The sequence below is a fragment of the Leiobunum rupestre genome, chromosome 3, assembly GCF_980474605.1.
Source record: "Leiobunum rupestre chromosome 3, qqLeiRupe1.1.hap1, whole genome shotgun sequence".
Classification (NCBI taxonomy): domain Eukaryota; kingdom Metazoa; phylum Arthropoda; class Arachnida; order Opiliones; family Sclerosomatidae; genus Leiobunum; species Leiobunum rupestre.
The window spans coordinates 52,262,335-52,286,882 of NC_143386.1; the positions used below are offsets into that span (position 1 = coordinate 52,262,335).

Genomic DNA, 24,548 nt, shown 5'->3' on the forward strand with positions numbered 1-24,548 from the left:
CGCTATTTTATTCGATATTTCCATCAGCCGATATATGTTTCAGCTGTTTACGACAAAGAGTGGTTTGTGGCATTTTTTGAAGAAAAAAAATATGGAGAAAATGATTATTTACTCAATTTCATGAAATATGCGTAAGAAGGTTTCGTTTTGACGTGGCCAGACAAATTTAAAAATGTTACGTGCCCATGCGCACTGCAACCCGGCCACCTGAATTAAAGGCTTTAAAAGTCGTTCGATGACTTAGGCCTACGGTGGTGTCTTTGGTATTAGCCTAGCTGATTATTATATAAGTTACCAAAGAAAGATGTTTAAAGGTCCCAAATTATATTTAGAAAAATATTTAAATAATATATATTCTTTAAATTTCGCCAAATATATAAATTCTTGGTGTAAAAATATAACTTGTGTTTTGAGTATTTTATTGCTTGCTTATATTTTACTGTTGGTTTAAGATTAAATTATTTTTCCAGAAATATAATGCGCTGGGAATAACCCCATGAAACACAAGCCTTCTAGATTTGATAAACCTTGACTATACGTTTCAGATTGTTGATGCTATCCGGTAAAGCTTCATGGTCATGGAAATCGACCTGTAAAGGGGTTTCTCCTGTGAAAGGATCTTATCGGTGTAATATGTGTATTTCTAAAGGGTGTTTTTTTTCTTGAAAAGTAAATTTTTGTTAAAACTTTAATCGCGAGAATATTGAAATTTTTATGGTTCGTTATTCATACCAGGGACTGTTTTCTGAAAACTCATCAATTTCTGAAAATATTTTAACAATTTTCAAAATATAATTTTTTCACCACTAAAATGTGACCCCAATTTTGTAGCGCGTGAGTATGGGATAAAATATATTGCGTCATAGGCTATACCAGGAACCCATACCTCTACTTGGAATTCTTATCCTGCCGTATCGCGTATGGTAAGATCACTACGATAGAAAAAATCCCCTTTACGCACGCTACCCTCTCACGTAGTTGTTTTTTAAGTTAACATAGTCCAAAATAACGTCAAGCACATCGAGACAAAAATCTGCCGTGATAAGCATTCCCAGTAGGTGTATGGATTCCTGGCTATACTAATTAGAAATAGATATCGGACAGGAGGCCACAAACACACAAACATTGAGGACTATATATAAGATATAAGATTTGCGTGTTACGAACCTTTGGAAATTGTTTGCTAATTAGATATCGTTTACAAACTTTTATGTTTTTGGGTGAATTTGGATATTGAATAAACATTATAATAATTCATCAAATTATCATTCATCAGCTATTTTCATAAGAAAAAATTGCAATAAAAAATCATTAAAAATACTTCTTTTGAAATGCAGTTTTTTTTAATAATTTGCATATTGACTCTTTAAAAATGGCAATCAAACAGGGTCGGGAAAAAAATATTTTAATAAAACCAAACCACCTGCAAATTTTTGAAACAAACCAACGTTTAACTATGGTTTTGAGCTACCCTACCCGGCTAAACTACTAGTAAAAGTATGCAACCGCATAGACGGGGCCGCCTAGAGCGGTCCCGGGCCCCGGTAAACCAATACTTCCAGGCCCCAAGAGCTACCATATTTTTCAATAACAATGGTTCGCGGGAGAAGTATAGTAGAAGGGATCAAACGCGGGCCCCCAAAGTTTGTACGGGCCTCGGTAATTTGTACCGGCTTCTCCATCAATTGCCGGGCTGGCGCATAGAATTGAAAGTGTATTTTGGTATGCCCAACTTGTCAATTTTTCAAGACAAGCTTTTCAGGGAAAAATAAGTGCTTTTTCATCGAACTAATGATATTCGTACGTTTGCGATGACCCTCTAGTAGTTTCTCATTGTCACAATTGATCTAGTGCCTAGTGTTGAAAAATAATATTTTGAAAATTGTGAAAATATTTTCAGAAATCGATGAGTTTGAAAACAGTGTCCCCCTCTCGAAGAACGAACCATGAAAATTTCATTATTCTAGCGATTACAGTTTTTGAAAAACCAATAAACCTTTCGAGCAAAATAAAAACCACCTGTATATAATTTTTAATTTTTCCAACTCTGTAGATTGGCGCATGCGCAGTAATAAATATATCATAATAGAACCAGAGCAATGTTCTCCAGCTTTCTTTATTCTCGCGTTTTACCCTGATTTCCATAGTTATCATACCCAGTAAAACCTTTGCTAACACGGTCCATATTTAACTCATTTTACCCCTACGTGAAGAAAAACTCAAATAACAGAGAACACAGAATATAAGTTCAAAAGTTTAAATTTTCTGAAATTGTTTAGACTAGTTCATTCAAAATTTTAATCTTTCCAGAGCTCAAATATTTCTTGGAGAAAAATATGTGCTTTATTTCGTATGAAAGATTTTTTAAATAAAATGCAAGCTTTATCCTGATATTTTTAAATTTTTAAATTTAAATATTTTAATTGTTTGAAAGAGATCTGGTATTTCTCCGTGTATGTTTTGCAAACTGAAAATAGATTCTACCGCTTTTAAGGTTTTCCCTGCACTAACGACTTTACTGAGAATGCTATACACTAAACGTAACTAGCTAGGCAACTGATGGTCAGTGAACGCCCATCACGTGCCCAGTTACTGCGCGACCATGAGATATCTGCTCGAAACTCCAAAACTGATTGTGATTATCGGCGCATTCGTAAGCTCCGATTATTCGGTGAGTTTTACCAGTGTCACTTTTTTTCGCAACTATTCCGGCACATTTTTGAGAATCCGCGTTTCGAATACGAAAACATTTCCCGCCCTTTATTCCCGTCACTGGTTCGATTGTCCACAAAAATCCAAGAAAGACGTTCAAGTGGTCAATATCGACTGGATTGTAGTAAGTCGCGTTGTAACTCTTAGAATTAACCACAGATGGCGCGTCGTTAATAGAAATAAGAGTGCTGTTTTTCCTGTTTTGAATGAAATACTTGGGAAACCCTTTCGGTCCGTTTTCAGTCATTTGAATTAAGCGGAACTGATGATGGTGCGAATTACGACTGTAGTGATTAACAACTAAGGCAGTTTGGTTATCGTTGCGTAGTTTGTGAACGTCCCAGGCGCTTTTGTTGTCGTGGGACATGATGACGTACCACTGATTTTCCCAGATTTCCGTGGCTAATTTCGGCTTATGCGTGTGATGTTTGTTGTGGTGCTTGCATTTGTAATATTCGGAAATCAAGAAAAGAAACATAACAGTTACCAATACTGCTACCACAAGCCCTGATCCTATCTGAAATGTAATGCAAAGTATTGTAAGTAACAAACGGCCAAATATTAAACATTTTCCAAGAAAGATGTTTTTAAAATAAGAAAGACAAAATGTAGCTTAACCCCACCCCTCGAACTCGACTCCTTTCGCTACGTTTTACCTCTCCGAGGGGACAAAGTCCCCTAGGAGGGGTTATACAATCACCGTGTCTGTATGTCTGTCTGTGGGTGGGTCTGTCTGTCAGGCCTGCGAACGCGTTTGCATTTTCGGGGCAAAGGGTAATCATTGCGTACACAGCTTCTCGAAATTTCTGCATTCGCAGTTTCTCGAAGGGTTAGCAAAACCACCGTGTGACGGTGAGCGTTAACGGATTGATTTTCGGCTGGGTTTGGTTTGGATTGTCTTTTTTTCGTCAACGCTCACCGTCGCGACAGTTTTAATTCAGTTTGATTGGATATTTCGTTATTGTAATGTTTATGTGTAGGGTGAGAATCTTGAGTTCGTGTTATGACGGTTGTAGGTGTTGAGTTTGTTGTGTTTGTGTGATGATGGTTGTGGATGTTGAGTCTGTTGTGTTTGTACGGGCGTTTTCTCTCCAACTTCTTCTTAATGACTTTGGGACGGACCGAGTGCTGAGTGTAATGCTACCTCTCAACGTCCAATGGCAGGGTTTCCACCAGTTGTACACGGTATTCGTCTTAATGTCAATATTCGATTTATTGGCGCCGGCCGGGAATCGAGCCCGGGTCTTCTGCGTGTCAGAGACGCTTGCTAAGCTACGGCATTTTTCAGCTTTGGCGAATGTCCTTTACGACGTTATACTATAACTTATTCTACATAATTTTAAATATTTATAAATTATATTAATCTTATATTTAATTAAATATTTATAAATTATATTAATCTTATATTTAATTAAATATTTATAAATTATATTAATCTTATATTTAATTAAATATTTATAAATTATATTAATCTTATATTTAATTAAATATTTATAAATTATATTAATCTTATATTTAATTAAATATTTATAAATTATATTAATCTTATATTTAATTAAATATTTATAAATTATATTAATCTTATATTTAATTAAATATTTATAAATTATATTAATCTTATATTTAATTAAATATTTATAAATTATATTAATCTTATATTTAATTAAATATTTATAAATTATATTAATCTTATATTTAATTAAATATTTATAAATTATATTAATCTTATATTTAATTAAATATTTATAAATTATATTAATCTTATATTTAATTAAATATTTATAAATTATATTAATCTTATATTTAATTAAATATTTATAAATTATATTAATCTTATATTTAATTAAATATTTATAAATTATATTAATCTTATATTTAATAAAATATTTATAAATTATATTAATCTTATATTTAATTAAATATTTATAAATTATATTAATCTTATATTTAATTAAATATTTATAAATTATATTAATCTTATATTTAATTAAATATTTATAAATTATATTAATCTTATATTTAATTAAATATTTATAAATTATATTAATCTTATATTTAATTAAATATTTATAAATTATATTAATCTTATATTTAATTAAATATTTATAAATTATATTAATCTTATATTTAATTAAATATTTATAAATTATATTAATCTTATATTTAATTAAATATTTATAAATTATATTAATCTTATATTTAATTAAATATTTATAAATTATATTAATCTTATATTTAATTAAATATTTATAAATTATATTAATCTTATATTTAATTAAATATTTATAAATTATATTAATCTTATATTTAATTAAATATTTATAAATTATATTAATCTTATATTTAATTAAATATTTATAAATTATATTAATCTTATATTTAATTAAATATTTATAAATTATATTAATCTTATATTTAATTAAATATTTATAAATTATATTAATCTTATATTTAATTAAATATTTATAAATTATATTAATCTTATATTTAATTAAATATTTATAAATTATATTAATCTTATATTTAATTAAATATTTATAAATTATATTAATCTTATATTTAATTAAATATTTATAAATTATATTAATCTTATATTTAATTAAATATTTATAAATTATATTAATCTTATATTTAATTAAATATTTATAAATTATATTAATCTTATATTTATAAATTATATTAATCTTATATTTATAAATTATATTAATCTTATATTTATAAATTATATTAATCTTATATTTATAAATTATATTCATCTTATATTTAATTAAACATTTATTCTATTTCGTATTGACTTTTGGGACGGACCGAGTGCTGAGTGTTGTGTCAACCTCTCAACTTCCAATGGCAGGGTTTCCACCAATTGTTCGTCTTAGTATCTATTTGCGGTCGCACCAGGCGGGATTTGAACCCGAGACCTCCTGCTAGACAGGCGGACGTTCTACCACATAACCACAAATAGGTGGGGTGGCGGAGTGGTTAGCACTTTCGCCTCGCAGCAAGAGGAGCCGGGTTCGATCCCAGCTTGTGGCACTGGGTGAAAACTCGGAACAACTCCTTCTGCGTTGAGTTTGCAAGTTCTCTCCCCACTGGTTTAAGGGGTTTTCCCCCGAGATCTTCGGTTTCCCCTTCCATAAAAACTTGTTGAGGTTAACGGTAATAGTTAGTGTAGGGAGCTTTTGGCTCGCGTGGCTTGCAGGGCTTGCCACCACCCTCCTACGCATTGTAACCCGGCCACCTGAATTAAAAAGGCTTTAAAAGTCACTCGATGACTTAGGCCTAGGGTGGTGCCTTGGGTATTAGCCTAGCTGATTATTATTATTATTATACTTGTTCCGCTTCATTGAAAATTAGACCTTCAGCTTTATCGGAAGCGTATTTAATAGAGTAGGAAATTTTGGTTTAATTTAAATGGAATTGAAATTGGAATTATTGCATCGTAGAAATTCTAATTTAGCGTTTTCTCTATTGATTAAAAACAAATGCGCCACCCAGGTTTCGAACCCAGGCCATTCGGCTTGGCAGTCGAGCGCTCTATCACCGAACCACCGATACCTGCTTAGCTTCACTGAAAATAAGACACTCATCGTAAGCATAATATGTAATAAAGTCTTGAATTTTTTTATGAATGAATTTATGAAGGCGTAATCTGGTTTTTTTACGAATGAAATTATGTTGATTTAATCTTGTTTGTCTAATCTTTGGTATTGTTGGTTTTTTCTGTCTTATATTTGTATCTACTTTTTTTAAGTTTATTTCCTTTTCCCCGAAAAATCGTCCAGTCTTAGAGGAACCTTTAAGAGCGTAAGTCGTGCCCAAAAGCTTATCCGGTTTCATTATAATAACGTGAAAAATCGTATTTGTGAATGTTTAGGTGTTGCGCTTCTTGATATTATATTTTCTATTGCTTGATTTCTAAGTATTTGAACTAATTTATTACTTGACTGCGTTATAATATTTTTCTATGAGTTTTGTTTCTGAAGTCTGATTGATTGGGTTGTTATTGTGTATTTTTCTATTCGTTAAACTGGATATAGTATAACGTTACTACTGCGTATTTCGAATGTGCGTGACGTGGAGGGTATTTTCACGTTTTATTAGGATCAGTTTTTTTAAATTTAAATATCTTTCGTTTTTTTTTGTATTTTATTTCGTTTTTTCAGTCGTATATTTTTATCGAGTTGTATACATCGTGCGCTTACACTTATGTTGGTCTGGTTTTAAACTGGGTCGTCATTACTTCGAAATTTATTTTAAACGTTTTCTCGACTGATTAAGATGTTTAATTTGAAATAAAATGAGCGTTAAAGATGCGGCAAGTATTTCGTAAGCGAGAAAAATACAAATACCCTCTGTAGATATTTCTTTCATTAAAATTGGCTTCGTATTATATTTAACTGATAAACTTGTACCGTAAATAGGGTTAAATTCAATTGTGCATTGTTTTAGTACGTCTAACTCACTGTTGTAACTACTTAATTTATAATATTCTGAAAAATTATACTCGGTTTTTTCGTCTCAATTATTTTAATTATTATTAAAATTTTATACCGGGCGGGATTGAACCTGGATTACGTTTTTAGTAAATAACTCTGAATTGCGGAGATCTATCTTTTAGGGTCATCTCGAGAAATTAATACCGCTAGGGACGATTCTTCCGAGGAGAGGTATATTTTGGCTTGCCACCTTGTTTAAGTTAACAAAACCACTTTTGGACCGTTGGAAATTCTGACTATTTTAATTCCATTTTCATTGGTTTTTGACTCGAAGATCTATTAGGTCCGAGTTTCGTGTTTTCATATTATTCTCGAAGACGCATAGGTCCGAGGATTTCGTAAGTTTTACCATTACTTTAAATTTGTTAGGGTTTAGCTTTTGGCACCCCCTTTTTATTATGGGCTTTTATACCTTTTCGCGAAATTTATCTGCTTTTCAATATGCCCTTGTGCGTAAACGCAGATTTTATCTAATATACATCGTGCCACGATGTATATTTAGAGGTCGAATTTTCCTCCGCCCAAAAAACCTGCTTAATTGTTTAGGGTGCTTTTTAATGCGGCTTTGAACGTGGGATTTGGTGACACGTCAACTTAACGTGGGCACGTTCGAACAGATTATAGTATTGAAACAATATTTTTGGTCACATTTGCTCCACAAAGGTATGCATATTTAATTATTTATAATTATTTTCATTAAATTTATTATTATAATTATTTTGTTTTTTGTTGGATGTCATTGTAATTAATAAATAAAACATAATAATAATAATAAATTTAAATATTTTAAATGTTACGCGTGTGGGGATTAAAATAATTATAAATATGCAAATCTATGTGGAGCAAATGTGACCAACAATATTGTGTTAAAAATGGAGGAGCAGTGAACCGTGATTTGAAAGGCCGAATGACGTCATTGTTGTTCACAATAATATACTTAAATATTATTGTAATTAACTTGACATATAAATTAAAATTTAAGGCTGTAGCTAAAACGACCTCTAAACTGTTTATCAGTTCGAATAACTGATTTTGTTATAATTAGAAATAAACCATGAGTCCCCTGCAACACAAAAGAGGGAAAAGTCAGTGACCGAACACAGGGAATCGGGGGAAATACCCGGTGAAGCAAAATCAGTTAGAGACTGCTTTCCCCATTCATTCCCCCTCTGCCCAATTTCCAGTGTATCAACCTTCAACTAACTGAAACGAAACAGAGTAAATTGCCTCTCTATTTTGATCTTTCCCTCCTATCCCACGAAGGGAACTTGTAGAAGACTGTAACCGTACTTTTGTGCTTACAGTCTGCACCTTTTATAAGGTCCCCTATACGTTTTCTAGCATATTTATGGTGCAAATCTAACCTGTCAATTATAAATGCGATATTAATCCAATATTCAGATGTTGTAATTTCATTGTATGCAAAAATTTGTTTTAAATTTTTAACCTATAAATGAGTTAGATTTCGCAATCATATTTAAAATATGACCAAAGCTTCGACTCTACCAATACCTACGTAATAAATCATTTTTATAAAAATCTTTCGATTTTAAAGTAATTGTTAACGCTAGTTTCGTAGTCAATTAAGATACGTCATTCGTTAAGTTAAAATAGTTTAATGGTTATTAAAAGTAATCATACTGTACATTCGATTAGACCTCAACGCTTCGTTACTAAAAACACGGTTGCCAACGGTACCCTTCTCCGTATTCCCATCTAAAATGGGAGTCCCGCGTAGCTAGGGCCATCTAGGTAAAAATTTGTAGTATCGAGAGATAAAAGGGGGTTATTTTATTGTCTATATGTCTGCCGTTAACATAATGTAATATAAATATTGAGATTTATAAGAAAAATGCTTAAAAATTAACTTAAAATAACCATGGTAACAAAAGCAAAATTTATGTCTAAAAAATGTCTTTAGTTCTTTAAACGCTGTCCTACGAAGCTGCGATTTAGTCACTACCTACGTGTTTTAATCACCATGGCCTTCACCATTGACCCGGCCTAGGCAGAAGATTCGACGTACATGGGCACCTAGCGAGAATTTGCGGCGACCAGCATGCACGGACCTTGATTAATTACGTAGGTAGTGAATTTAAATACTAAAAAAGGTAGAAAGCAAAAGAGTAGGAGCCCATAAGATGAGTCATCGTACAGTCACGGTAGGCATTTCGGAGGATTTTTGCAAAATCATCTTCTAGAATCATTGTAAGGTGAGCGACAAAGCAGGGCCGTCTTAAGGAATGGGCTAAATGGGCTGTCCCAGGGCCCCCAGCCAGTTTTGGGGCTCCGGAAAGTCCAGCCATACCGCCTCTACTCTAAGGATAAGGTTTTAGTTGGTTAAATATTATTTATGCTCATTTAATATTATGTATCTTTCAGATACGTCTAAAGTAATTTGACTCATCGCGTATCATACGGTACCTACAATTTCTAAGACCTAACAGCGAGTCAGTGTCAGTAAAAATCTTATTTTCAGTAGGCCTATGTTATACTTTTGAAATTAAAAGTTTTGGTTTGATTATTGCGTAGTTGAATTTAGACAACGGACATACAAAGGCTGACCGTTGGGGATCGCAACGGTCTTAAGAAATAATTTAGCCCAGGGCCCCAAAACGTCTTAAGACGGGCCTGCGACAAAGTCTAAACTTGGATAAATTATAGTAGTCCCACCTGGATATATCACTCTATAGTTCCGCGTGCATTTGCTAAGTGTTTGTTATGGGTTCTGCTTTGTAGAAGGCTACGTGTTACGGGAGTTTCGGAAATTCTCCGCGAACTCCGCCGAAGCAGCGCTGCTGTCGCAAAATCTATTTGCTGGTCAGTTTTTTTTTTCAAGTGATAGGAACTACTATTTTTACTCCAAAGTCAAAAGAAATGGAATAAAATTCCTTTACCTTTATTTTTTTCCGAATTCGGCCGTTCTTGCGATCAGCGACGATGTGTAGCGGTTCCATGTCATCAATCGGACCTCCCGAGCCGCTAACCATTTCCATTTTTAACCCTTCCAGACTATGAAATTATGATATTGTTGATCTCTAAGGTTGTGAGACGACTTATGTTTCGTTCTTTATGTATTATTATAAATGCAGCTGAGTACATTTTCATATTATCAACGGAATTTATCGCGAAATGTTTTTAGGAAAACGAATAATTGTGAAATTTCATTCGGAAAAAATAGATAACGTGAAATTTCCTATGTATAATCATTTCTTAAAGAAAATATACGGAGCTTAGTTTCATGCGATAAATGAAATTGCATATTAAAACCTCGTACATTAGGATGCAAGCTCACGTGCTCTTATCGTTGTTAGGCCTTATCAAGAAGAATTCTAAGAAACATTAGTCAAGCAGGATGCTACTACATGTATCTATGCGAGAGCACCTTCCGGTGTAAAGACATTTTTTTAATTTAAACGAAAAACATTTTTATCTTTAATTCCGGAACAAAGCCTTCTAAAAATATTTTGTAATATAATTGAAAAATTCTAATCCAGTACTTTAAATTGACTTCTTAATTTGATTAGCAACAAAGGGGTGAAATGAGACAAAAACTACATTTTGTTTCAAAGAGCAATATTCTTAAAGGGAATATATACTAAAACAGGATTTAGAAATGTTACATAAAATCACACAACTTTCTATTCAGTTAACACTGAACTGAACTAAGCGAAGCCTAGGGACGTCTAGATCCTAAATTGGTGCCTAGGAGACTAACGCTATTATATCTTTGAGGGACACAGTAATTAGTGGGAACACTGCTTTGATTGAAAAAAATCTTCCAGATTAATGTTTGAGCCTTGGTCATTGGCACATTTGAAACGAAGGACATCGAACTTTTGATTGGAGAGCCATCGGAGGTCGCAGTTACATTTAAAAGTTCCCTTTTTGTCTAGGATTTAATAATAAAAGTTTAAATATTAAAATGAAATCGAAGTTAACAATAGATGTATGGTCTTACTGTAGAAGATGATTTTGATTTGATCGAAAGTGTTCATCAACGGCTGAAACGTTTCTTGGTAGATTGTTACGAGGGGATTCGCTCGAAGCAGCAATTCGAAGGTACGATCGTATGATGGACCAGTGTAGTTTATATTGCGAAAAAGATCTTTTGGGAGACTTTCAATATTGCATCCGCTGTAAAATTTATAGTACCCAAATTATTACCTAAATTTTGAAATGTCCATACATTTAAAAAACCTGTGAAGATATATATTTCAATTTGTTATCATCCGTTCAAATTTTAAAAATGTCTCAAAAGTACGAAATTTGCATTCGGAATTCCAAACTATGAGACCTGCTGCTCTTTTCTGTAACACAATATACATAACTAAGTTACAAAGAAAAACTGGTTAAATAAAAAGGACCTGTTTTACGATATCTACCCTTAAAAATTGCCGAAAATGTTTATCTTTCTGGTACCGAGGTAAAACGCTCATTTGTGGTTCATTAAAGGACAACAAAAGAAACATTGGAAAACGGTAAAGGCAGAGCGTGCTCGGATTGCATAATGTATCTGAAGCTAATACTTCTAACGTAGCACGCCAGCGCTACAGGTTAAATCCTTTAGAAAAATATCCTGCCTTATTTTTCCCATTTTCACACTGTCAAGGTGCCGTTTGAGCGTAGTTTTTCACGCCTTTATACCTTTAACAACTCGCGATCTTTAAAAAAAATTGAGGTAACGTTTTATATTTGTGTAACCATACTTTTAGAGATAACAGCAAATTATTAAATAATTGTAGCAATTCAATGATCATACGGACGATTGTATTTATGAACAAATTATAGTTCACCAACCTTTCATTCTGCCTTCTGTTTAAATTATTAATCTACTATCAATTGTAAGTTCTCGATTTTCATTAAGTACTTTCAGTCAGAACTAATGATTAATTTAAAAACTTGGCGTATACCATATTTTAAGGTATTACCGATCGATAGCGCTAAGAAAATAATGTTTTTTTTTTAATTATCAGTAAAAACTGAGTAAAATCAGTATCCGTAGTTAAGTCCTATTAATAGTTAGAAATGGATAATTTGTATCCGAACCGAATCGGTTAAACGGTTGTATCACTATTTCGGTAACAGCCAGCTATTCCGTTTTGGTCTCTGCTCAGAACTATTAACTTGATAACATTTTATTGTACTCGTTCAGAGGCTATCTCCAAACAGGAATATTTTCAAGCCCATAGATCCTAAAACTTACTTACTCGATACTTAAATGCCGCAATCTAGTTAGACCCGATCCAAAGATTTCTTTTCGCAAGTTACGGATGTTTGAGTGGAGAATCCTGATTATGCTACAGTCGATACATTCCAAGGACTTATCATCCAGTTGAAGGTTTTCGACAGAAGCTATGATGATAATTTTGACATTTTGTCCGTAAAAGTCTTTCATCCGCGACGTCAGACGAACCGACTTGCCGTCACTTAAAACGAATCTGGTCACGGATTTTCCAGTATACTCGTTTACGTCACTCCAGTTCCAATCCTCCAATCCTTTCATCCCTGATAATGCCAATTGTCCTACATTCCTGAATCCAGATTTTTCACCTTTGTATTCTGGACAAATCCAAGAGCGCAACGAAAAATTTTCCAATTCAAGTCTCTGTTGCATTAAAATACATATATTATATCACATCTGTCAACTAAATACACCGAGAGCTCGTGTTCGAAAGTATTCCCCATACAAATACAAACTTAAATTTCTTAATTCAATTTATCTCCAATAGCTAGAACGCTTTCCAAAACCCATTTTGCTAAAAATTAAAATCCTGTTTCACCATATGTAAGAATTCTTAGAAGGAAATTCATTTTTGAATATCCAAATAATGCATCAAAGGAAAGCTATTAAAGCTATCTTAAGTTTCATAGGTCAACAAAATTTAGAGAAATAGCTCTTTTTTCAACCGATGTCGCTAGCGTCAAAATCAAAACAAGATGCTTACGCTACATTTTGACCCAAAAGGCGGGACATTAAAGTACCCCACTCGTTGATTGGCTCGTTTATAAATTGGATAATAACTTAAATTATAATAATTTTTTACAATTTATTTTATATTTGAAATATAATTTAGGTTAAAATCCCCCGAGTTAGTTCTTGTGAGGTTTTGAACAATAACAGCCCAATATGTTCCGCCTTACTATACGAGGCAGACGATCTTTCCTTTATGTCAGCAGAGAAAAATTAAAAAGTTTTTGTTATAGATTGACGTGGCACGAACCCGCCTTTTAAGGTAACTGTTCCTTCGAATAAATATGTTTGATTTGGTTTATCAATAAATCTATTTTACTAAAACGAGAAGCGGTACAGTACTAAAACTTTATCTTGCTCATGATATAAAAGAAAAGGAGGAATTACTTCTACGCCCTTCTCTCCATCGTAACTAAGAACCTAAAAAATACTTCTGATACCCTTCAAGTTATTAATCAAAATGTTAATTATGTTTTAAATTAATCCGATTTATTTAGTACTTATTACTACACCCTAATTTGATCTAGTTTAAGGCGTGAGCTCCGGAAACACGGCTCTGAAAATGCTAAAATATAATGTTGTTTCTATAAAATGAAATAAATAAAAAGTAAAAAAGTCACAAGACAGCTTAAGAAGGCTGGGTCCCCGGGGCGGCAATGTTTTGTGACACCCTCCAGGACCGTGCAGAAGTTTTCAGGGGTCCTTCGTTTTGCACACTCCCCCCCCCTCGAGCCCAAAATCATTCTTCAAGTTTAATCGTTCTGATTTGCACTCCTCCGATGTCCCCCCTGGCTACCCTGGACCGCCCCCCTCGCCCCCCCTTACGCCGCCACTGCTTCTTAAAATAAGAGACTATAACGTAAGAAACAAAAAGAACTATTAACTGGATCTACTGTCACGAGGTAAGAAATGGGATGCGTTTCGGGATTTTCAACCTGATTATACAATCGGTGATGTGGCCCTGTTAATGTCATTGGCGAAAAAAAGAATTATTTAGAAAAATCGGCAAGTATTCGGCCGTCATATTGCCAAAATGTTTGTTAAAGCTTAAAAAAGTATAAGCCACCACAAAATGTGGGTAGATATTTAGCAGAAATTAAAACGCCAAATTTACCGAAAATACCACTGCAGTAACACGTTATGTGCCAGCGCACTGACTGTAGCGCCATCTACTATCAGAAACGCTTTGTTTATAATTTTCTTTTTCCCGTTTCAATAGAACTTAAATAGTTTGTGCTTCCAAAAAATGTCATAGATGCCACTACAATATGTACTGAAGTGGAGAAAAGGAAATACTTACATAGATGCCTTTTCCTTTGAAAATGGCGGGAGACGCTAAACATTGCATGTCATTGAAATGTTTGAACTTGATAAACGTATCGAACTTAGTACGTTTCAAAGGGTCTTGCAGTTGATTCTCCAACTCACTCGGATTTGAAATACCCTCGCACACTATATCGTGATTATCTTCTTTATATCTGCACGTCTGGGCCATTGACCCTTGACCTCCAACCGCTATTAATAGGACCAGGTACAACTTTAAAGACATGGCGTTTTACAATCTAAGTTTGAAAGCACCTTTAAGTGACTAATGATATATTTATACGTAGCTTTAAAATCGGTAAATGTTTTCTATGAGCCGCTATTTCGACATAAGCCGCTAATAAGTCTTCGGAATAAATATCAAAATGAATCCGGAAATGTAACGTCGCGTTCTCCTTGGAATTATAAAAAGCGGATTTCACAATAACTGGCTTAAAGGAAACAAAGTTCTGTTTCACAGCCTTACCCAACTTTGAAGCTGATAGTACGGAAGCCACAATGTTTGTTACAAGAATTGTGTTATTTATTTAAAATAAGTACACGTAGACTAAAGTTGTATTCTACGACTTTTCGATTACGTTTTTCGATATCTATTATATCAAATGAGCTTTTCCTTAAGAAAAAAATATGTAGCACTTGGATAAGTGCTGAGAGTTACTCATACGAAATAAATATTTTTCCGTTGATCAAAATATAATTGGAAATTAAAACGTATAATTGTTTATTTGCCTAGTAATTATTAAATATTCTTAGACAAAATCACTCCGATTCGTATAGAAATATTTTGAGAATATAATTGTATTCGAGTTTTTGTTTTTGAATTTCCAGAAAAAGGGTTGGATTGGGCGGATCCGCCATCACAAGGTATACGGAAGAGGCGGGGATAATGAAATTTGCGATTTGTGTTAAATTTCTCAAAATTATTCTATTACTCTTAAAGCGCGTTTTAACCTAAGTTCATCGTTAAGAATTAAAAACGGGCGAAGAAACAAAAGGGAGCCAGGCTGGAGGTTGCCACCGACTTGTTTCTTTTCTATAACGTTGGTTTATGCTTTAAGGGTAACTGATAAAATGTTTACCTCGTAATATTCGCTCTGACTTCTTTATTTTTTAACTGGGCTATCGTGCTCATTTAGTTTCAAATTGTTAAGATAGGTAATTGGTCTATTTCCATCAAAATTGTGGTGCATAGTAATCGCAACCGATGGCGCTTCGCACGCTACAATTTTGTCATGAGTTCTCCATCTTGATGGGCTCCTAATATGATTTTGACTTTGCTCAACTTTTAGAACTCAACTTAGACCATAAAATTTTAATTTTTTCTTAATAAAGCTTTGAATTAGACAGGTTAAGCCCACACTAGAAAACGTATAAATAAAACTTGTAGCATTATTGAAGTAGATTTATTGTTGCAGAGCTATTTAACCTAATCTCTATTATTTATCCTACGAACACTCACTATTATAAGTTTATCGATCGTAATTCTTTCGTTCATAGTTTCTTCTTTCATTCTGATTAGACAAGCCGATAAGACCGCCATCGTTGGCCTTGATAATAAATATCTTTCAATAAAGAAGAGCTTTTCAATGTTCGATGCTTTATCTAATTTCGTAGAATAGTTCTAATCATTACAAGTGCACAAATTCGTCGTTTTCAAGAAACTAATCGGTCAATTTTCAATGTTATAAGAACCTTCTTCTATTTAATTGTCGTAGAAGTTATTTTAAGATTAATCAAATAACGCGACTATTGCGATTACTAAGTTTATATATCTTAAATAAGTAAGGTTTTTTCAGTGTTTGCTGTTATTTTTAGTAGTAGCTTGTAATCAATTTCCAAGTATGTCTGTAAGCGAGCATCAAATCGTACCAAATATGAAAAAGGTCAATGGAATTATTGTGCCACGGCAGTTGTCTGACGAAAGAATAATCGACTGTTTGAAGTTCGTGCCAAATCCGGGTGATATGGTGCTCTGCACTTACCCAAAATCTGGTACCAACTTTGTCGGACAAATTATAACTCTGTTGAAGAATCGTGGACGACCACCGCGAAACGGGGCTGAATTTTACAGCGCTTGTCCCTTCCTGGATATGTTGGGCCCGGAAGCTTTGATTAATATGAAAGCGCCGAGATGCTACAAGGTTCATTTTCAGTACGAAGACGCACCGAAATCTCCCTTTGCCAAGTACATCTGCGTAGTAAGAAACCCCAAAGATTGTTTGGTGTCTCTGTACCATTTCATGAAGCACGACATTTACGGGTTCAAAGATGGCACATTCGATACCCTATTTTCACTATTTATCCAAGGCGAGGTTCTGTACAACGACTATTTCGACCATCTCACCTCCTGGTACGGACATCGCAATGATTCGAATGTGTTATTTTTGTACTACGAGAATTTGAAATCGGACGTTAAGACAGCGATTAATGATATAGCAACATTCATGGGTCCTGAATACGAGGATATGTTGCAGGATCAGAAGATTTTCCAAGATATAATAAATTATAGTAGTTTCGATTACATGAAGAAAACCACCGACGCCATCATACGGGATTCCGTAAAAGCAGTGTCGTTTGATGAACCAAAGGAAGAATGCGCGGAACTAAGTGATGACGCGAAAGCAGCCATTAAGGTATTCAATGACAACATTTCCAACTTCGACGAAGGACCGCCATCTTTTGTGCGTAAAGGCATTGTGGGTGATTGGAAAAATATATTAACCGTTGAGCAAAACAACATCTTGGATGATTTAATTAAGATGAAGATTGGTGGAACTGAAGTGTACGATTTTTGGCGGGCGAATGGTTGTATTTAATGTTTCTTTTAAGCTTAAATTATTTTGTCCTGAATTTTCCTGAAGAATTTTTCCCGGTTTATTTGATAAACGTTTCCAGCACATATAAAGCCTGAGTTGAACTTGGAATGATTATATTTTGCTGACCAGTAGTGCAGCATTTTCTGAAATTTGGCTCGACTGTTCATGTATAACCCAATATGTAGTACAATACTGAATAAAGTGTATTAAAGAATTAAAAATGTATTTTTATTTATAAATTAAATAATTAAATTATTATAAACTTAATTTAATTTATTTCTACTTTAAACAATAGGCCTAGATTAAAATTGTGCTCTTTAGATCAAATATAATACTGACCTAGTACCTACTAGAAATCAATGTTACCTGGGGCTACTAAACGGTCGGCATTTTACCAAAACATCATCCGCGAAGTTTTGGTGCGGCGCGACTTTTAAATAAAACTTACACAGCACTGAACCGAAAACTTTCACAAAACTGAAAATTTTTCAACGATTGCTTCTAAAATTTTCTTCGATAGATCTTTTAATCACATATGCAAAATAATTTGACGATTTATGTTGTTTTCTGATAAGGTAATTAAATTTTATTCCACTTCATTTTCATGACATTTTTCAAATATTTTTTTTAAAACACAATATCGCTTTATAATAACCAAATACCAGTATTCGGCAAAAAAATAAAACGTATAGTTTAATAAAATAAATAAATTTAATTCTCTGATTTAATGGATAATTAATTGATCATTTCTTCATCTGTGGTGCTGTCGTCTGTGTTGTCGCTTGAATTGCCAATAATGATGAAAGGTTTGACAACTTGATCAATCATACCATCAAGTTCCCAAAATGTTTCCTCTACGATATTTACAACATGATTTTCACATGCAGCTAATTTTCTGGTGTTACGAGAATAACTCCTTCAAATAGTTTCTTCACATCTGCCAACTTAAATGCTGTGTTATTGGCAGCGACATACCCCTTTACTTGGCTCCACACAAGTTCTATAAGATTTAGTTCATAATGGTAAGGTGGCAACCTCAATATGGTGTGTCCCTCTTTTTCCGCAAGTTTGTCAATTTTATAAACACTGTACTGATCCTTTATAGGTTCAACTAAAGCCAACAGTTCCCTTATAATCATATCCGGCCGCCACTGTACACCTGCACAGACAAATTTAAATAAATCATGAGACTACTGCCTTTTGAGGTTAGCCACGCTTGTATTTCTGCTTTTCGAGTGAACTTATTTGGCACATTTTCTACCTTAATAACGCTGTTTTTAGATAGATTTGGTAAAACCTTCTCGGTAAACCATTTGAAGTAGTAAGGCCCATTCATTTCAGCATGGTAATCGCCGTCTCCCTTTTTAGCGATAAAAATATCTAGAGCTCCTCGTACGAAACCGTCTTCGTTCCCTGTTGAAAAAACCGCAGAGAAGTTCAAGAACGTCGAGGAAGTAAATGATTTAAGTCACAGACCAATATGTGTTACCACAATACGCCCTCCTTTTCCAGAGCGTGCCTTGTTACCGGTAGATAATCCAGACAGAAACGCTTGTCGGCTTGATTGGATACTTGTGTCGTGATAAATTGTCCCTTTTGTGTGACCGGCGTTAGTCCATGTCTCATCTGTGTAGAAAATATTTCTACCCTCTGATCGGTATTTACGAATGGCCCTAAGGAACGTTCGTGTCCAAATCCTTATGTCATTTCTCTCAAGAAGGGCAGAATCTCTTTCTCTTTTTGTACTTCACGCTAAAAAAGGTTTTGTGAAATATTCTGGGTAAGATTTATTTTTACCCAATTTGAGTTAATTTTAACCCATTTTGGGTTGTTCTAAAACTTCTGGGTTATTTTGAAAGGGTTATGTGTTTGGATTATTTGCCGGATTTGTCTTATTGCCCAACTTGGGTAAAATGTACCCAAAAACTGGTAAAACTCCATTATGTCGGCTGCTAAACGTTCTGATTGTTTGAATGTTGAGTCTTTATTGATTTTAACGTTTACTTGCCAAATAGTCGAAACTAAAACTTTTTGGCAAATTTCAGGAACTTTTAATGTTCCAGGAACGGTTTATTTTTCGTTTTAAATTCCACAAAACAACCATTGAATTAAATGGTAATTTTAAATTATTCTAATTATTAATTTAGTTAAAAGCAGTATGAACTTACATACTTTAAAACATTGCAGTATGTACTAAACTAAATTTTATGCATTTCCTATACGTATTAAGGCTTAAACAAGAATTAATTAACGTAATTACGTTAATTAGTTCATGGCTTAAAGTTATTTTTTAAAGTGTTTAGGCCTTGTTTGATTATTGTGTGAACATGTTTTTTACATCCAAACATCAGTAAAGTTTTACTCAGGTCTAGTTGTTTAAAAATATAAGCTTATATGAATCCAAAATGTGAACTGGTTGGAAGTTCTTAAAATTAGTGACAGGAATTGCTCTTAAATCAAGGCGATTACTATGTTGTCATTAATGTGTTCAGTTTACAGGCAATAAATTAATCAACGAGTTTCTTGCTATAAGCATTTGAAACTCGAAATTGATAAACCAAGTTCTTGTAAACGGAGAGTAACATTTGATTTTTTCACATTTCGTGCATTTGGCAAGCTAAATATTTGAGGGAAAGGTGAAACTGATATTGTTTCTGGACAGAAATGTGGTTCTGTATTTTGGAGAGTATGAGTGGAATTGGTGGTATTTTGACCTTTATAAGTTTAATATCTAACAGATATCTGGTAAAAAATTTCAACTTATTTTAGCGAAACAGAGAAATATAGCTAATTTTAGAAACATATTTGGTTGTTTTCTTGAAGTTATTTATAGGATGAGTGCAATTGGTGGAATTTTGACCTTTACAAGTCAATATTTAACAGATTATTGGTAAAAATTTCAACTTATTTTAGCGAAACAGAGAAATATAGCTAATTTCAAAAACATATTTGGTTGTTTTCTTGAAGTTATGGATAGGATGAGTGCAATTGGTGGAATTTTGACCTTTACGAATCAATATTTAACAGATTTTTGGTAAATATTTCAACTTATTTTAGCGAAACAGAGAAATATAGCTAATTTTAGAAACATATTTGGTTGTTTTCTTGAAGTTATGGATAGGATGAGTGCAATTGGTGGAATTTTGACCTGTACAAGTCAATATTTAACAGATTTTTGGTAAAAATTTCAACTTATTTTAGCGAAACAGAGAAATGTACCTAATTTTCAAGCCATTTTTGTTTTTTCTTGAAGTTATGGGTAGGATGAGTGCAATTGGTGGAATTTTGACCTTTGATAATTAATATATAACATTTCTCGAAAAATTAAAACACTTGATTTTTTCACATTTCATTCATTTGGCAAGCTAAAAATTTTAGGGAAAGGTAAAACTGATTTTTTTTTCTACAAAGAAATGTGGTTCTGTATTTTGGATAGTATGAGTAGAATTTGTGGAATTTTGTCCTATAAGAGTTAATATATCACAGATTTCTGGAAAAATGTCAACTTATTTTAGCAAATCAGAGAAATGTACCTAATTTTTAAAAATGTAAAAGTGCTTATATATTTTGGTAATGTTTTTGTAAAATCTCTCTGAAGTCTCATTATACATAAAATTATATTCTATGACTATTTTGGACAATCCATAGAATTTAATATTTAAGGTCCTTCTGAACTAAAAAATTATAAGCTTAAACAAATAATTTTTTGTGGTTCTTTAGGTGTAAAAATTTTGGGCAAAATTGCACTACAGCGGCCTCATGTAATTTCGTGTTTTTTTTGGTGGAGAATGTAGCACTTGACGCGTAGATTACGAAACTAATTTTTTTTGGGGCCGCAAATGATAATTAAATTAATTAACTTAATGTTAAAAATGTACTAATTTTAGGGAATTACCGTTTTTTTGTATTTTTGGGTGGCGGAGAATGTAGCACTTGACGCGTAGATGACGAAACTAATTTTTTTGGGCCGCAAATGATAATTAAATTAATTAACTTAATGTTAAAAATGTACTAATTTTAGGGAATTACCGTGTTTTTGTATTTTTGGGTGGCGGAGAATGTAGCAGTTGACGCGTAGATTACGAAACTAATTTTTTTCGGCCGCAAATGATAATTAAATTAATTAACTTAATGTTAAAAATGTACTAATTTTAGGGAATTACCGTGGTTTTGTATTTTTGGGTGGCGGAGAATGTAGCACTTGACGCGTAGATTACGAAACAATTTTTTTGGGCCGCAAATGATAATTAAATTAATTAACTTAATGTTAAAAATGTACTAAATGTAGGAAATTACCGTGTTTTGGTATTTTTGGGTGGCGGAGAATGTAGCACTTGACGCGTTGATTACGAAACTTTTGTTTTTGGGTCGAAAATGATAATTAAATTAACTAACTTAATGTTAAAAGTTAGTAGAGTGGAAACCTAAACAAACAGTAACAAGCCGTGGTGTAGGCGACAACCCGACGAAGATAATTACTTCCAAAACACGTAAAAGACGTTACTAAACTCCCCGTATTGGCGCCTGACGGCGCCGCGCACTCGCTTCGCTCAAGCGCTGGGGGCGCGCAGCGCCTCCCCAACCCCATACTAAAAAAAGCGATGGGCCATCTATAACGCGACCTAGAGGACAGTACCAAGCCTTACGCATCAAGTATATACTTTTAATCTCAACCAGAAACAAAGTGGCCCAATAATAGAAAACACCGAGAAAATGAACAAAAACTGTAAAAGATTTGATAAAGTACGGGAATATCACTTTGTGGCCCAAAAATACAAAACGCCGAGAAAATGAACAAAAACTGTAACTGATTTTATACAAAAAGGGAATATCACGTGGAATTCATTAGGACACCGAAACTGTGTTCCCGGCGAACACACGACGGAAATAAGTACAACAAAACACGTGCAAATGCCCAAAAATTAGAAATTTAAAATTACATTAAAAAATTAATTGATCATTTGCGGCCAAAATAAAAATTACCCTCGGCATCTACGTGACAATGTCTATCAGGCGCAACCAAAATTAATATAAAATTCAATGAAAATGAGAAATTTTTAAATTAAAAAAATTAAAATAAACAATTAAATACTCATTTGCGGCCAAAATAAAAAATACCCTCGGCATCTAGGTGACAAGGTCTATCAGGCGCAACCAAAATTAATATTAAATTCAATGAAAATGAGAAATTTTTAAAATTAAAAAAATTAAGTTAAACAATTAAATAATCATTTGCGGCCAAAATAAAAAATACCCTCGACATCTACGTGACAAGGTCTATCAGGCGCAACCAAAATTAATATCAAATTCGATGAGGCCGCTGTACTACACTTCACCCAAATTTTGTATTACAATTATAATATATTTTATGACTATTATGGTCTAGAATATTTTTCAGAAAATAAATATTTCAAATATTGAATTCCATGTCCTTAATTAATTGTGACAAAACACATGTTTTTTTAATTTGGTTAATTTAGTAGTATGTTCTAACAATAAAGTAGCTCGTACAACATTGAGGTTTGCCCTATTGCTGATGAACCACCTATTGGGAAATGGATAAATAAACTAGTTATCATCACTATATCATGGAGAAAAGGTTTCTCCATGACTATATAACATTCCAAGAATATTTTTCGTAAACCCTCATTTTTAAATAATCCTTTTTCCTCTAAGACATGTCCACCTTTATGTTAGGTGAGAATAGTATCAGACTACGTATACTCTATTTCCACTGTGATAAATTTCCTAATTTTGAGATTAATCTTTCTGGATAAATGTTTTTGTTATTTAGCTAAAGACCAAAATTTGGGACTCGTGTAAAACAATCTGTGATAAGAAGATTTTCATAGTTTTAAAAACTGTTTGTAAAGTTTTCGAGTTTAAAATCAAATTCCATAAGTTTGTTAATTATTATTGTATATTTAAAGTACTAAAATAAAGTGTTTTTTATGGTTTATTTTCGAAAGTTAATGGCTACTTTTTAGATGCACGATGCAATTTTAATTCTTAAAAACGTTATTTGACAAAGCCATAACTGTTGCAGGGGACTATAAATACCCAGGTAGTAGGCTTGCCCAATTAATTTGGTCAAATGTCCAATTTTAACCATATAATTGGATAGTTTCAACTACCCAAATCTTGGGGTAAAATGAAATTATTAACCATAAAATTGGGCAAAAGTCGCATTTGACTAAAATTTTTGGGTACGTAAACTATACCTTACTTTTGGGTTAAATAAAAAAAACAACTATTAATTTTGGGTCATTAAATAATTGACCCATTTTTTCGGTTATTAAATAATTGACCCATTTGGTGGGTTATTAAATAGTTGACCCATTTTTTGGGTTATTAAAATGCTACCCAACCGCTTGGGTAGTTTTCCATTGACCCAAGCATGTGTAATTTTTTAACCCCATCTTGGGTGGTTTCAAGTTGACCCAAGTTTCTTGGTAGGTGCAATACTGACCCAGATTTTGGTTAAAAATTAACCCAATTTGGGTAATTATTAACCCAACCTTTTTTAGCGTGTTGAAACCCAAGTCATTCATAAGCCTTCGTAACGTTAAAGCACTCATTGAGGGTAAATCCGGATCATCGTTAATGACCTTCGATTAATTGGGGTATCTTTCAGTAACACAGACGTCCTAGAAACAAAATAATAACGCTACTTACTTGTAGTGGTGTAGTCGGGCCAGGGCGGGGCAGGGCGTCGCCCCGGTGCTTTTCTCAAAAGCAGGGCGCCGCCCCGCCTTGGTTTTTCCATTTTTCCAGGGCGCGCCCTGCCTCTTTTTTCAACTTGCCAGGGCGCGCCTTGCTTCTAATTCGTAAATCATTTTTTCTCGAATAAAGGGTGTGTGAATTTATTATAAATTTTTGGTCGCAGGAAAATACCATAACAATTTCAAATCGTTACCTAGGCACGGCCAGCTTCGATCACGTTAAAAATTGAAGTTGGACGTACATTTATAGATTTAAGATTTATTGGTAAACCCATACAAAGTACAACCCCTTGAAATCGGGGCGGCTCACCAAATTAAAGGGAGCACGGTTTAAAAAAATACACAACATTAAACCAAATATATAATATATAGTACTGGAAAGTAACAAATATAAGTTACAGAATGCAACAATAAAATTATATATATAACGAATAAACATTTAAATTCCTAAATATTTTCACGACGCCCTCCAGGTAACCAGAATGTGTTTAACTATATACAAGTG

General features: G+C 33.2%; 3 protein-coding genes across 3 annotated transcripts; 1 reads left to right on the top strand and 2 right to left on the bottom strand.

Moving 5' to 3' along the window:
• Nucleotides 1–2,320: 2,320 nt before the first annotated feature.
• LOC149952558 (uncharacterized) lies at nucleotides 2,321–10,386 on the bottom strand. Its single transcript, XM_090170202.1, has 2 exons — nucleotides 10,106–10,386; nucleotides 2,321–3,229 (listed from the first exon to the last, which is right to left on the bottom strand). The coding sequence occupies exons 1-2, from the start codon at nucleotides 10,202–10,204 to the stop codon at nucleotides 2,564–2,566; spliced, it is 765 nt and encodes a 254-aa protein (XP_090026328.1). The 5' UTR covers nucleotides 10,205–10,386; the 3' UTR covers nucleotides 2,321–2,563.
• Nucleotides 10,387–10,726: 340 nt separating this feature from the next.
• LOC149952559 (uncharacterized) lies at nucleotides 10,727–14,731 on the bottom strand. Its single transcript, XM_090169758.1, has 4 exons — nucleotides 14,483–14,731; nucleotides 12,419–12,816; nucleotides 11,170–11,345; nucleotides 10,727–11,100 (listed from the first exon to the last, which is right to left on the bottom strand). The coding sequence occupies exons 1-4, from the start codon at nucleotides 14,729–14,731 to the stop codon at nucleotides 10,955–10,957; spliced, it is 969 nt and encodes a 322-aa protein (XP_090025884.1). The 3' UTR covers nucleotides 10,727–10,954.
• A 1,581-nt stretch (nucleotides 14,732–16,312) lies between these two features.
• LOC149952560 (sulfotransferase ssu-1-like) lies at nucleotides 16,313–17,464 on the top strand. Its single transcript, XM_090170203.1, has one exon. The coding sequence runs from the start codon at nucleotides 16,347–16,349 to the stop codon at nucleotides 17,319–17,321; it is 975 nt and encodes a 324-aa protein (XP_090026329.1). The 5' UTR covers nucleotides 16,313–16,346; the 3' UTR covers nucleotides 17,322–17,464.
• The last annotated feature ends 7,084 nt before the right edge of the window (nucleotides 17,465–24,548 follow it).

What these genes read in the sequence shown, in the direction of transcription:
- LOC149952558 (XM_090170202.1), bottom strand. Translation starts at nt 10,204, where the DNA reads ATGGAAATGGTTAGCGGCTCGGGAGGTCCGATTGATGACATGGAACCG. An exon ending in GAATTCGGAAAAAAATAAAG is followed by an intron (nt 3,230 to 10,105) that starts GTAAAGGAATTT and finishes ATTACATTTCAG; the next exon opens with ATAGGATCAGGGCTTGTGGT.
- LOC149952560 (XM_090170203.1), top strand. Translation starts at nt 16,347, where the DNA reads ATGTCTGTAAGCGAGCATCAAATCGTACCAAATATGAAAAAGGTCAAT.
- LOC149952559 (XM_090169758.1), bottom strand. Translation starts at nt 14,731, where the DNA reads ATGTCTTTAAAGTTGTACCTGGTCCTATTAATAGCGGTTGGAGGTCAA. An exon ending in TCAAAGGAAAAGGCATCTAT is followed by an intron (nt 12,817 to 14,482) that starts GTAAGTATTTCC and finishes TTAATGCAACAG; the next exon opens with AGACTTGAATTGGAAAATTT. An exon ending in AATCAAAATCATCTTCTACA is followed by an intron (nt 11,101 to 11,169) that starts GTAAGACCATAC and finishes ATTAAATCCTAG; the next exon opens with ACAAAAAGGGAACTTTTAAA.